This window comes from Myotis daubentonii, chromosome 5 (genome assembly GCF_963259705.1).
Source record: "Myotis daubentonii chromosome 5, mMyoDau2.1, whole genome shotgun sequence".
Lineage (NCBI taxonomy): Eukaryota > Metazoa > Chordata > Mammalia > Chiroptera > Vespertilionidae > Myotis > Myotis daubentonii.
The window spans coordinates 52,608,970-52,623,173 of record NC_081844.1 but is presented as its reverse complement, the minus strand read 5'-3'; the positions used below and the strand labels follow the sequence as shown (position 1 = coordinate 52,623,173).

The 14,204-nt window shown below is 37.6% G+C and overlaps 1 protein-coding gene and 1 pseudogene across 3 annotated transcripts in view; both read left to right on the top strand.

The window, feature by feature from the left end:
- Positions 1 to 14,204, top strand: part of LOC132235447 (uncharacterized) — an 85,062-nt gene that overhangs the window by 57,595 nt on the left and 13,263 nt on the right. For all 3 annotated transcript variants that reach the window (XM_059697785.1, XM_059697784.1, XM_059697786.1), the window contains exons 16-18: positions 4,004 to 4,118; positions 5,892 to 5,975; positions 7,972 to 8,095. In XM_059697785.1, coding sequence (XP_059553768.1) covers positions 4,004 to 4,118; positions 5,892 to 5,975; positions 7,972 to 8,095 — 323 coding nt within the window. The remainder of the gene's footprint in view (positions 1 to 4,003; positions 4,119 to 5,891; positions 5,976 to 7,971; positions 8,096 to 14,204) is intronic.
- LOC132234276 (cytochrome c oxidase subunit NDUFA4-like) lies at positions 11,963 to 12,375 on the top strand (annotated as a pseudogene).

Here is a 14,204-nt window from a genome sequence, read left to right as displayed (position 1 = left end):
TTTGTTTGTCCGTTTTGCTCTTACACACATGACCACCTTGAACACCCTTGTACAGCTGGTACTCATGTGCAGAAGTTTCTCTAGGTATTTAGTAGTACCTAGAGGTAGAATTGTTGAATCATGGGGCATGTGCCTCTTTATCTTTGTTTCTAGATAATGCCAACTTGTTTTCCCAAGTATTAATGTATACTCATCCCTTCAGAGTCTCTCCAACACTTGGTATTAGCCAACTTTTGAATTATTTCCAGTGTGATTAGTACAAAGTAATATTTCATGTAGTTTTAATTTGCATCTTCCATGTGTTTATTACCCCTCCTGTTGCTTTTCTGGAAATGCCCATTTGTATACTTTGCCCTTTTTTTTTCTGTGTGTGTGTGTGTGTGTGTGTGTGTGTGTGTGTGTGTGTGTGTGGTCTATCTTTTCTTAATGCTTTTTTAAAAAATTTGATTTCAGAGAGAGGAAGGGATGGGGAGAGGGCGATAGAAACATCAATGAGAGAAAATCATCAATCAGCTACCTCCTGCACAACTGGGGATCTAGCCCACCACCCGGGCATGTGCCCAGACCACGAACTGAACCGTAACCTCCTGGTTTACTAGTATAGGTTGAAGCTCAACCACTGAGCCACTGCGGCCATACTCAGTTTTTTTTTATTATTCATTCAAAGACCATGCTTGGCCTTTTTATTTGCTTTACTGTAAATTTACTTCTTATTAGTATTTTCTCTTGCCTTTATTATTTCTACTGTCATTGTATCTGTTTTGATGATCTTTTCCTAATTTCTTATGTTGAGTGCTTACCACATTAATTTTCAATCTTTCCTCTTTCACGTAGGAAATTAAGGCTATAAATATCTCTCTAAGTGCTATAATATGTAGGTTCTACATATTTTAAAATGTTATGTTTTCATTTTCTTTTCTGACTTCTATTATGTTCCCTTTTTGCTCATGAATTATTTAGATGTATATTTAAATGCACAAGCAATTATAGCAAGTTTGCAGGATACAAGTAATCCGAAAGCCAATCGTTTTACTATATACCAACAATGAACAAGTGAAATTTGAAAAAAAATGCTATTTACATGAGCAAGCAAAAGAAGATAAAACACTTAAATATAAAGCTAACAAAATATGTATAAGATATAGATGAAGGAAACTGTAAAACTTGTGAAAGAAATAAAAAAAAAACTATAAATGGTATAAATGGAGAGATAGCCCATGTTCACAGATAAGAAGACTGAATATTATCAAGAGAGAGTTTTTCCCAACTTGATTTATAGATTCAGTGCAATCATAATAAAAATCCCAGCAAGTTATTTTGTGGATGTCAACAAACTTATTCTAAAGGACCCTAATTTAAACTATGGACTTTGGTGATAATGATGTGTCAATGCAGCTTCCTTGATTGTAACAAATGTTCCTTCCTGGTGCAGGATGTTGATAGTGGGGAAGGTATGCATGTGTGAGGAAAATGGTATATGGAAACTCTCTGTACTTTTTGTTTAATTTTACTGTGAAAATCAAACTGCCCAAAAAATAAAGTCTTAAAAATGAGGTTTGTTTTTTTTTCTCCCCTAAGTTTGGAAGATAATTTCACTAGGAAGATCTGTAGGATGAAAGTTATAACACGTGGATTATTCCCACTATTGCTGCTGAAAAATGAGCCGTCCGTTTGGCAGCCCTTCAGTGGTTAATGTCTCTTTTCTTTTCTGGCTTCTTTTTTTCTTTGGCATTCTGTCCTTTCCACATGTTGTGCTTAGGTATCCATTTCTTATTACTTGGTTTGGAATTCATTGGGTTTCATTGCATGAAAGAATTTGTTCTTTCATTCATTCTGGAAATTTGTGAGCTGCTATCTCTCTGAATAATTACTTTTCCCTTTCTATTTTTTCCTTTAACTCCAATGAAGTACTAGTATGTGAAACTCTTACTCTTCCCAAAAACAAACTTCTTAGAGTTACTTCGTCTTTGTCAAAAGCCATAGAAAATATATCTATGTAGGAGTTTCTGGACTATAAATGCTTAGAGTTGGAAAAAATACAATAACACAAAATAATGTTTTCCACTGGTGGGATTTATAGTAACCTGATTTTTGGCAATATGGCTGCCAAGTTTTCAATTACAACTAGAGGCCCAGCGCACATGAAATTATGCGCAAGTAGCTCGCTTCCGCTTGCCTCAGCTGGCCGTCCCGCCCGCCCATCACCACTTGTAGCTTGCGCCCCGCCCCACCCTCTGCGAGAGCCTGCTGCTCGTTTGGTCATGACAGTGTTACAGCGTGACAGCTATGGGCCTTTTATATAAGCGATAATATTGAAACATGAGGTGACCCAGTCTTGTTATGGGAAATGATGGAACTGTTTCATGATGGAAATGGAGTGGGTAGTATCACCAATCAATGCCACCTGCAGATTTTTTATATAGTTACCATAAATTTGGAAATTTGGGGCATAACAAGTTGAAAAGGAGTTTTTAAGGCTGCCAATATATGGCATAAATTTAAAGCTAATTTTTAAAAGAGATTTACAACTTACTTTTATCAATTGGTTTCAACAAGCTTCCTCTTCACCCATTAATAACAAGATAACCCCTAATTAGCTCCTCATGGGTTACTGTGGAGTCATAAAGAATAGGGAAATGGGTACTAAGCTAATGACCAGCTAATGAAAGTCTCCATCTGCAAGTATTTGAAGGTAGCTTATCAGAACAAATATTCAAATGTATCTGCTTCAGTACATTTCTCAACATTTGGAAGGAACATATGCTGAATAAGAACCTGTAAGTAAGCACCTGCTGATAGCATTCAGTATGGCCATATCCACTTTTGCCAAATTACCATCTAAAATTATTGAAATCTGTTATTGCCCGGGATCTTGGTTTTGTTCAGAACTTGCAATGGCAAGAAACAACAAGCTACCAACCCTTTGCATATTAAAATAACAAGTGGCACAGTTCAGTTTTTCCTTAGTACCCTTAAAAAGAAAAACTAAGCAGCAATTTTCAGCAGGCTGGACAGGATGGGAGGAGAATAAGGTTTCCCTTTGTTTAGATGGGACAGCATGGATACAAAAAAATAATTCAGGGCTAAGCACAGAATACCTTTCCTGCTGATAGTTATTGCTTGCCTACTCTATACAGCGTGGTTCGGATTCTCACAGCACCTGCATTGGTCATGGAGAAGATCAAAAATAATTGCAAGGGCCACCTTGGAAATAACTAAAACTCATACAGTTTAGTACATTTATTGAGAGCTTGTATGTTGCAGGCGCTGACTGTGCTAGACATTAGGACAAAAACAAGAAAAAGACATGTCTCCACCCTTATGTGCTTACATAAATGAATGCATTCATATAAGTAAATTTAAGACATGCTTTTCTAGATTCCCTGCCACAGTGTGACTTGACTGTACATGGGTGTGTGAGCCAGGTTCACCACACCCTGATACAAAGATGAGACTGACTAGCTATGACACTGAACGCTCCATTGTGAGGCTCTGGCACTTGAGCGGTGTGCCTCAGATGAATTCCCTGAGGACTGGGCGGGGGAGCTGGAAATGCTCTTCCAGGGAAATTGCACTGATGAGGCAGCCATTAATATACAAGAAACAAAGAGTCTTTCATTCTAGTGTCAGCCTCAGGGCTCTACTTGCTAGTACTTCTTCACCTTAGTTTGCCCCAGACTATCAGAGTTCATTGTCACTCTCTCCTCCCCATCAGCAAGCAGAGGCAGAACTGAGATCAGAATACTTACCAGAAGCAGAAGAGAAGTTTGTAGGTTGTGGGGTTTGTTTGTTTTGCACTAAGAATGAGAAAGTAATAATGCTTCATGTAGTCCCATAAAAGCAGAACTTTTTTTAAAAAACTAGAATTAGTTTCAAAAACAGAACTTCTACGGTGGGAGTCAAGAAATGACCAATTAATATTCCAATTAAACGAAATTATAAGTACCTTCTTATTTATACAATCTTTTTTCCCCATTTCCTGGATTAACAATTTTTTTTTCAGGTTGATATCCACCTGGTTAATGGAGAGCATATTGAACCCTTCCACGAAGATCTCACCTTTACACAGGACACATTGGCCTCACCAAATTTACCCAAGGTAGCTGATGACCTAAAAGGTATGTTCTTACTCTCTATCTGGTATGTTCTGCCACAGTAGTTATTCTTTGCATTTTTCATTACTTTTATTCTTCCAGTGTATCTTAGCATCTGTAAAGATGATGTGGCAAGTATGTAGGACACTTTGGCAGGAAGTCTTAGGGGAGGTGTGAGGGGAGTGTCTCCATAGAATATTCATCAGCTTTCTAGGTGTGCTCTTTCAGGGTCATGGTCTCCACGGATTAGTCGGTGCCAGGGCAGGGGGTTATTAGTCAGTGTAGCTGGTCCTGAGGCAGCCAGGAGTCATTTGTCTGGTTTTGCTGCTTTTCTGGTCCTGGAGCTGCAATACAACTGAGGCCTAGAGGTTATCCCCTAGGGAGGAAAAGTCAGGGGGGGGAGCAGTTACTCTGGGGATGAAGTCCTTGTTTTTCTCAGTTTTGCCCCTTGCTAGGCACCCAGGGCTTTCCACCCTGGTGACCTTTTGTACGAGGCTTTAAATTGCTCAGTTAGTTGTTGGTTTGTTTGGGTTTTTTCCAGCTATCTGTCTCAATTTGCCTATTCCACTTACCAAGAAATTTTTCTAGCTTCTTACTAACCTTCCTCAGTAACTGAAACAGGAACTGTGTTGTTAGGGGGCTGGTGTTAATCAACTAAATGTTGGTAACAGAAATTTGTGCATATTGTAGCTGTGCATAGTGAGTGTTACCAGAAAGGGGGCCTGGCCCTGAGCGGGTCTGCCTAGGGCCAGGCAGTAATGCAGGTTCCTGACTTCATTCAGGAAAGATTTCACAATACGAGTCCAGGTGATTTTTAGATTCTGCTTGTCTTGGCTTACCTGCCTGTACCATTAAGACTGCCTATATTCAAAGGGTTTATACTATAATTGTCCATGTGCTTCTTGGCCTAATTTTAATTACCTTATGCTTATGAAATGAGCTTTGAAGATATTTTACAATTGAGAATTTATTCCCACTTGTTTGAAATGGTTTTCTTGCCCTAGCTGGTTTGGCTCAGTGGATAGAGCATCAGCCTACATACTGAAGGATCCCTGGTGCAATTCCAGTCAAGGGCACATGCCTGGGTTGCAGGCTTGATCCCCAGTAGGGGGCGGGCAGGAGGCAGCCAATCAATGATTCTCTCTCAACATTGATGTTTCTGTCTCTCCCTCTCCCTTCCTCTCTGAAATCAATAAAAATATGTTTTTTAAAAAAGAAAGAACTGGTTTTCTTACTAGTTCATTTTTTAGGAGCTCTTACTGGTTTTTCATATTCTTTACCTTGATCTTGGTGAACTGGTAATTATTTCATGATTCCCAGAATTAAATTAAATGCTGTTCAATCTTAGTGAGGATATATACAGTTTTAGTCTCTTATGAAGATGAGATATAGAGTCTTAAAGAGTTATTATTCCCACACAATCATCATAAAGATAAAAAATCTGAAATTTTCTGCTTCCCATTTGTTAAACAAAACTGTAGATCTTTAACTTTCTAGCAGTTATGCAGTTAATACCCATTTACAGTGCTATGGATATCTCAATTAACATTGTCACCTACTCATTTTATTTTGGGCTTTATATAAAAATTGTATTTTTTAAGCAGAACATATATCTATGCTTCATAAAAGTTTAGTGTTCTTAGAACTCTGAAGAAACATATCCAACCTAGCGTGCTGAGCCTTCCCAAAGGGGATGATCTGATTGTGAGCAATTAAGCTGCTGTATGTAACTCTCCTGTTAAAACAACCGCATTCCATATGACCATCTTCAGTTTCCTTTTCTACCTCCATTGGTAGATCTACCAAGTGGCTCACTGACATATCGCTTAGAAGATCTGGCCTACACAAGAAGTGGGGACAAAGGCAACTCTGCAAATATAGGTACGTTTTTGTTTTTTAAAGCCATTTTTCACATCTCTAGAATTGGTTTCAGTCACTTAACAAGTGTTCATTTGGATTCAAACCATGGAAGTTTTTGTTTACTGCATTGGTGAAGGTATATTGAGTTGTCCAATGCCATCTAGTTATTTGCTTACTGATATAACAAACAAAAATGTGTGCTTCAGATGAACTGTGCCTTTCAATAATACATTTTCACAAAGAAAGAAATAATATATTTTCACAAAGAGATAAATAATTTAAGCATACTTGGGGCCAGAAGATTGACTCATATCATAGTATGATAAGGCACTTATTGTATGAATTGGCCTGTTGACAAGAGCTCCCTTTTAATCTTCTTTTCCCTTCTCGAAATAGTACAATACCTTATTATCACACTTCTATTTTTCCTGATTCATATATATTTCCTTTCTTCATATATTTTTAAAGAATACCTCTCTACCTCTTAAAAACCCTTTCTCCTTTTTCTCTCCAGAAATTGCCAGATCCTTTTCTTTTCTCCTTAGAATAACTTCCCTGGTTCTTTTCCTTTTTAACCTCTTGGAATGCCATTTACTCATCTCTTTACTGAAATCCCAATACCCATACTGTCACTTAATTAATGTCTTTAAGTGGACTGTAAATGCCTTTGTCTTTTAGTAAAAATAATATATCTAAAACCAGAGTAGACCTAAATCTCCATTGTCTAGTGAGTTTGCAAACTGAAAAGAATACAGGTTAACAAATACAGGTGCCTATATCTGAAATCTTATAAACAATGACTCCGTTGACACTTTGTCTATTCCTGGAAGGCTATCAGGATTATGGCCACAGGCAGTTGGTGTACTTCATCTTCACCATTACCTGCTGCATTTATTTGAGCTGTTTGAGCTGAGATAACTAAAAGAAATGGATTAGCCGACCTTTTATTTCTGAACAATCCCTAGAACAATGATTTTCAACCTTTTTCATCTCATGGCACACATAAACTAATTACTAAAATTCTGCAGCACACCAGAAAACATGTTTTTTGCCAACCTGACAAAAAAATATAGGTATAATTTTGATTGATTTACAACAACAACAAAAATAGAAATAATAGTTACCTACCTGTTTTGCTCCAAAATGACTTTTTAAAAGTCAGGTGCCTTCACTTGCATATAAGGATTTCTGGTATCAAATATTAGCCAAGCAGATGCATCCTTATTTTGCAATGAACCAGTAAGTTGCAACTCCATTATATGACCTATGTATATATGGTTCAAGACAGGACATTCACATCAGAGGGCTATTGTTGTGTTGGGTATTGTAATTTTTTTAATTTGACAATTTAAGGGAAAAGAGGTCAGTGCCCCTGACTAAATAGTCAGGTATTGCACATTTTAAAAATTTTGCACCAAAAAAAAAAAAAAATTGCACCACATCAGTGTGCAATAGCACACCAGTTGAATAGAACAGTGAGCATGATTGTCAAGGTCATTGGCCTCTGAAACTTACAGTCTTTTGAAGTTAATATTCTCATATTTTTTGCTTGATTTTGCATCATCTTCCATCCTCTCTTCTCAAATTGCAAGTATTTGGCTTATGCTTAGTTTTAAAAATTGAAAGAATGAAATTAAATTTTCTTAGAATTTCATTACACCCTTTGAAATAATTAGAGTTGCCAGACAAAATAAGGAATGCCTTGTTAAATTTGAATTTCAATTAAATAATGAATATTTTTTAGTGTAAGTATGTCCCATGCAATGTTTAGATATGTCCTAAATTAGACATCCAAATCTGACAACCCTAAATTAGAGAAACCCTATATATTGCCAAAGCAAGAGATTCACTTTGATGACAATAGTTTGTCCACTCTATCTCTTCAAACCCCTTTTCCCTTTCACCATCCCATACACAATATCCTCACAAAATCAGATTAAGATACTTCAAATTAGTGAATCATTTTGTTCAACCTTCAGCATATGTGCTTAGTAACGTGATGTTTTGTATACAATAGGCATCATAGCACGGCACCCTCTCTACTACCCATACTTAAAAAAATTTCTAACTGCACAAGCCATAGAAGATTATTTCCAACATATTCTGCATAAAGAACAACCTGGAGAAAATTCGGTGATAAGGTATGTTTTAACTTAAGTGATTGAATTACCACATTTATATTTGGGGCTTATAATAGTTGAGCATATTGATTTTGAATTAGGAGATCAATGGCTTTTATTTTGATTCTAGAACTTTTTTCTTTTGCCCATATTATGAGAGATACAAAATAACAGAAGACATGAATGCTATCTTTCAAAATGAATTGGTGGTCATGCTGAATTGACACTCTTTGAACACTAAAGTGACAAAATTTGAAGCAGCTAGAAGTCAACATAAGACCCTTTACCATATGCTAAAATTGGATGGTCCAAACATCGAACCTAGGGGATGGGAGAGAACTGTGTGTGACATGGTCTAGGGAAAAATGTGAGAGAAATAGTATATTGGCCCTTTAAGTGTTGCCTCAGTATGAGAATCTTAATATAGTTGCATATAGTTGAATCATGTGCCAGAGAAATTGATTAATAAGTAAAATGTAAATAGTCTAATTTTCTTAAAATTAAAGAGTTTTTAAAAAGAATATGCAATATATTTTAAAACTAAATTAATTAGGTATTATTTGATATGATTATGTTATATATTTTTAAAGGTGATTATTTTCTGTGAAAAAAAATTATACAGTTTTTCTTTTGATCAGACTTCTATATCATTATCTTTAAGTTCTATTTATTTTCTGATGGCTGACTTTTAGGAATTCAGTTATCTTAACAGTTTAATCTAAGACCAGAAGACTGACATAATTAGATGAATTTATTTGCTATCCAAAATGAACAATCAGAACATTCAAAGTTAAAGGTGGTATACTATATATTTACAACTTAGATTTTGGTGTTTTTTTAAGAAATTTTATTTTATATTATCTCTTAGAGTGTTTTGATACCTAACTCCAAACCTTCACTTCATTCATAGATGCTACTACTTCTATATAAATAATCTTTTCTGTAGTCTTTGATTTTGGAATATGGTCTTAAGAACCTGCTTAAAACACATTGCGAGTGTTTTCTCTGTTTTGTTCATTAGTGTTTTATGCCCGACTAAAAGCAACAGTGAGGTTTGACATCGTCTTTGACACTCCTTCACCCTAGAGTAAAGCCACTGGCACTTTCCACACTGAAGGTGGATCTTTTGACACGTCCTGACTTACTTTAGCTGTTTGGAAATGTCATGTCAGTAGCTGTGGGAATGGAAAGTGCTGCTACACTTTGACAAAGGAGATGAGAAGGCAGGGCATTGCAGTTAGAAGGTTTATGCAAGAGTTTGAGGAAGACAGGCAGGGACCAATACAACACAGATCCCTATCAGTGTTCTGAGTGGGAGGAGTATTTGAAATAGGCTGAGGTTGCACCTGAAGAATCACTGGAGCAAGGTGTAATGGAGGGCTATGATCCAGTAGACTTGAGTCAAAATAAGGTGAAGCTATTGGCAGGTTGCAGCCCACTGGCTTAGTCATAGTGAGGTCATGATCAGAGGAGTTAGCAAAACGTGTTGAGGAATTCTTAAGGAACACGAGACAGCCAGATAAGCAGAAGCTGAGGTCTGGCTCTGAGAAAATATCAGTTTCTATAAGTTTATTTTAATAAGAGGCTATATTTAACTTAGACTTTTTCTCTTTTTTTTTTCAAACCTCACTCAATGATATGTTTTTATTGATTTTAGAGAGAGAGGAAAAAAGAGAGAGGAAAAAACATTGATCGGTTGCCTCTCATACACGTCCTGACTGGGGATTGAACCCACAACGTAGGTATGTGCCCTGACCAGGAATCGAACCTACAACCTTTTGGTTTATGGGATGATGCTCTAACTAAGGGAATCACCTAGCCAAGGGCTTTTCTCTGTTTAGGCAGATAAATAAGTCTTCATAGATGGCTCTGTCATTATGTTAGTATTTCTAAGACTGTGTCTGTTGGGCACATCATCAGCTGTATTTTCAAACTACCCAAACCATGTTTGTGAGGGGTAACAGTCTGCCTGGAATTCTCAGCAGGGGGCCTCTTTGCAGCTAAGTCCTCTGATTTACTTTAGCCTCCTTCTGGAATTTTTACTCTGATCCCTCCCTGGGCAAAGGGCCAAGCTTATAAAACCAGGCTTTGGATCAGGGTTTAGACATACATAGCCTATAAAAATGCCTTAGTTAGCAATAAATAATCTCCTGTGCAACTGTATTTGGCTCTACTATGCTATGTGTGTTTAGCAATTGCTCTTACTGGGAACATATCTATTGAAGTAGGTTGGGGATGATATACATTTCTCAATCAATGGGGGACAACCTAAGAATATTTCTTTTACTGTCTCCTTATTAAATTTTTTAAAACTATTGAACTCTGATCTTAGGTCCCTGAGTGTTCCTGGGGAAGGCGATATATTAGTGTGATGCGATTATGCTATAATGTTAACCCGTCTAATGCCAGCTGAGTGATTCCTAACCCCCGGGCATTAGGAAATGAGTGGGGTTTTCCAGTTATCCTAGTGACGGGGAGCAGTATAGGCACTGGGTGGACAGGAGCCAGTGCTGCAAACTTCCTACAATGCATATGACAGTCCTGCAAAACCAAGAATTACCCTGCACAGAATGCCCATAGCACTGCCATGATTGGCAATACTTGCAGTCATCTCATTGACTCCCAGCTGCACTCCCACTGGTAACTGCCCTAACACTTTTTCTGCTCTTCTCAAACCATTCAATTCCTGCCATAATTCCATATTTTTGTTTTCTCAGACTCTTCATATCATTCAAGGAAAACTTCCTCAAATTTGCTCCCCCTTCCCCTTACAACTCTGTATCTATACCTACCCTGTTCTCCTTCCTCCCCTGTCAGAAAAAGACATCCTTCATCTCCCTGCAAGTAGAACAACTCCACCCAAGGCTTTGGTTTCATCCCATCCCATCCTACCCCATCCCATCTCATCCCATCCCCAGCTCTGCCTCTTACATCTTTAAAGCCTTGCCAGTCCAGCCCTGGCCATTGTGGCTCAGTTGGTTGGCCATTGTCCTGTGCACCAAAAGGTTGCCCTTTCAATTCCCAGTCAGGGCACATGCCCAGGTTACAGGCTCAATCCCTGGTAGGGGGCATGCAGGAGGCAGGCGATCAATGTTTCACTCTCACATAAATATTTCTCTCTCCTTCTCCCTCTCTCTCCAAAAATCAATTTAAAAATCTTTAAAAATATAATAATGCAACCTGCCCTTTTTCCCATCTGTCTTTTCACAACCAAACACTCCTCTGTATCCTAACAAATCCTAGCAAAATGATCATTCCCCTGGGAACCCACCTTAATCTCTACTTTTTACTCTTTAATTGCCTTCTGCTTTGCTTTGGAATGCATGTCTCTCAATCTTGTATTAAGGTTGTTGCATCGACTTTCTGGCACCATCGGCTCCTTGCAGCGTAGGAAGTATGTTATGTTCTTCCTCTATCCCATCCTCACATTCTTTCCTTCTGGACATCAAGTATAGATGGTAAGCCATGATAGATGCTCAATAATTATTTGTGACCCTTGGATCACTTTTTCATAGATTTTTGTATTAATTTGTAAGCTGGTATTTAGTAGTGAAAATATCTTTTTCAATAAAAAATATCTCTAGTGAAGGAAATCATTAAATGTAACTAATTTTTTTACAGAGATTTTGGGGGGCATTTAAAATGCTTTGAATTATTAAATTGTATTATTTGGGATCTATTTTCTTTAGTTGGTAGTAGAATAAATTTTTGAGGATGGAAAGTGAAGCTTTTGCAGAAAAGATTAGAGAATTTTATTTAAGTGTGAGAATGCTAAGGATCATGTTAGGATGTGTTGGTTCCTAAAGGTTTACTTTTTCAGTTATATTTTTATGTAGGTGGAAAGATTCACCTAGCTGTTGTTTGCACGCATTGTGAATGTCATTTGTGAATAGTTATGCAATGAAATAAAAACACTTTAGGAAAAGGTGACTTTGGACATCTGCTCATCCTCGGTGCACCGGCTACCTGCCCCCTGGCCGTGCAGGTCTGTTTTTCTCTGCTCCCGGGCCCTCTGCCACAACCATGCTCCGCCAGGTCCTCAGTCAGGCCAACAAGCATCCAGCTTGGTCCCCCTCTTGGTATTCAATGGAGCCCGAGGTACTGGCTTGTGCCTGGCATTGTTCAATCCTGATGTCTGTTGGGACAGAGAGAATAACCCGGAACCCTGGGACAAACTGGGTCCCAGTGATCAACACAAGTTCCACTCGGTGAATGTAGATTACAGCAAACCGGAGAAGGAAGGTCCACTTCTAAACGCAAGATTTCACTAGAAAGCTGCTTAGAATGAAGGCCTTCCAGAAGCCATCCACACCATTTTCCACTCAACCAGGAAATATTTCCCCTCCAAATGCGTGAAGTCATGTGAGTGTATTCACTTAGTGTATTTTTGAAAATATATTTTTATTGATTTTAGAGAGGAAGGGAGAGGGAGAGAGAGATAGAAACATCAGTGATGATGCACGCCCCCCACTGGCGATAGAACCCACAACCTAGGCATATAGGCCGACCTGGAATTAAACTGTGACCTCTTGGTTCATAGGTTGATGCTCAACCACTGAGCCATGCCAGCCAGGCTTTGAGTTAGTATACTGATACTGATGAATAAATATCTGAAACTTGAAAAAAATATTTTAGGATAATCGACATTTTTAATGTTTCTAAATTTTTTTTAGTTTTCTGACTTAAAAAAAAACACCTCTGTCCCCAAGGAAGTTAATTTGCATCATAACTGAGGTATTTTGTCAGGAAAAAAAACAAGCCTTATATACAGGGTGGGATAAAAGTAGGTTTACAGTTGTGAACATGAGAAACAGTTTATTCTTGTATTATTATTTATTAATTATTGTATGATTGCCCATATGAAAAACTGTAAACCTACTTTTGCCCTACCCTGTTTATACATATTGAACAAGAAGTACATTAGTAAAATGATTCTTAAGAATATTATATAAAAATCATAATATCTTTAGGTTTCCCCATAAAATCAAAATAAACGCTTAATAACATTGATGGTATTAGTTGGTAAAATCATCTCATTTTTACAGCGATCAAATTTACTAGGAAGAACATAATTTTAGAGTCAGAGGGACCTGGGTTTGAATAGAAGCATCCTCGTTTCTTCTGTAAACTGTTTGTGGCACACCTGCATGCCATGTGGCATATAAGTTAGGAAGGTCTGCTTTATGTACATTTTCTAAAGCCTTGTTACTATGCCCTGTGGAATGAATTCTGTTTCTGTGATAAAAAAACTTTTTTTCATATTTAAACTCTCTCTCTTACCAACATCTTCAATATAACAAAGGCTCTGAAGATATCAACTCACTTGTAATCTCTCAGTGAAAGCCATTCTGTTCTCTTTTCTCTCCTTCCTTCTTAGATTGAACAAATGATTATTTGTTACTAAGTGGCAAATTCTTGGGATATAACAAAGGAGAAACTCTAGTGGAGAGATAGAAAAGTAAACAGCCATAATGTTTAATGTGGTTACAATCGAATGTTTGGGAAAGGGACAAGGTAAGACTATTCAAGTAATCTAGGTCATAGAATATGGTGGCCTAGGCTGAGATAGCAGCAAAGATGAAAAGAAGTACACAGAGATGATGACTTTTTATGATACTGGATAAAGAGGACTTAGATGTGAGGCATGAAGAAGAGGGAGAAGTCCAAATTACTCTTGGACTTTTGGGTTGAGCAGCTATTTGCATGGTGTTCTCATTCACTGAAGAACAGTTAGAAAGAACGCAGTTTTGAGGCAAAGATGAGTTGTACCTGTGGCATTCAAAAGGAGACCTTTAGTAGTCATTTGGATATGTAGGGAGCTCTGGAGAGAGCTACCTACTGGAAAGATACAGCTGGGAGTCATCAGTACAGACACAGTAATTAAAGTTATTGGATAAGATCACTCAGGACCAGGATAGAACCTTAAGAAACATCAATATTTAAGAAAAAGCAGAGGAAGAGAGGATAACAAGGAGACTAAGAAGGTGCAGTCAGAGTTGGTTACCTGAAGGCCAAGGACAGGAAGCTCAAGAATTGTCAGCTTTGTTAAAATCCTTCAGATAAAGGAAGTACTATAAAGACAGAATTATCCTTTAGATTTAGCCATAAGGGGTCTATTTGTAATCTTATA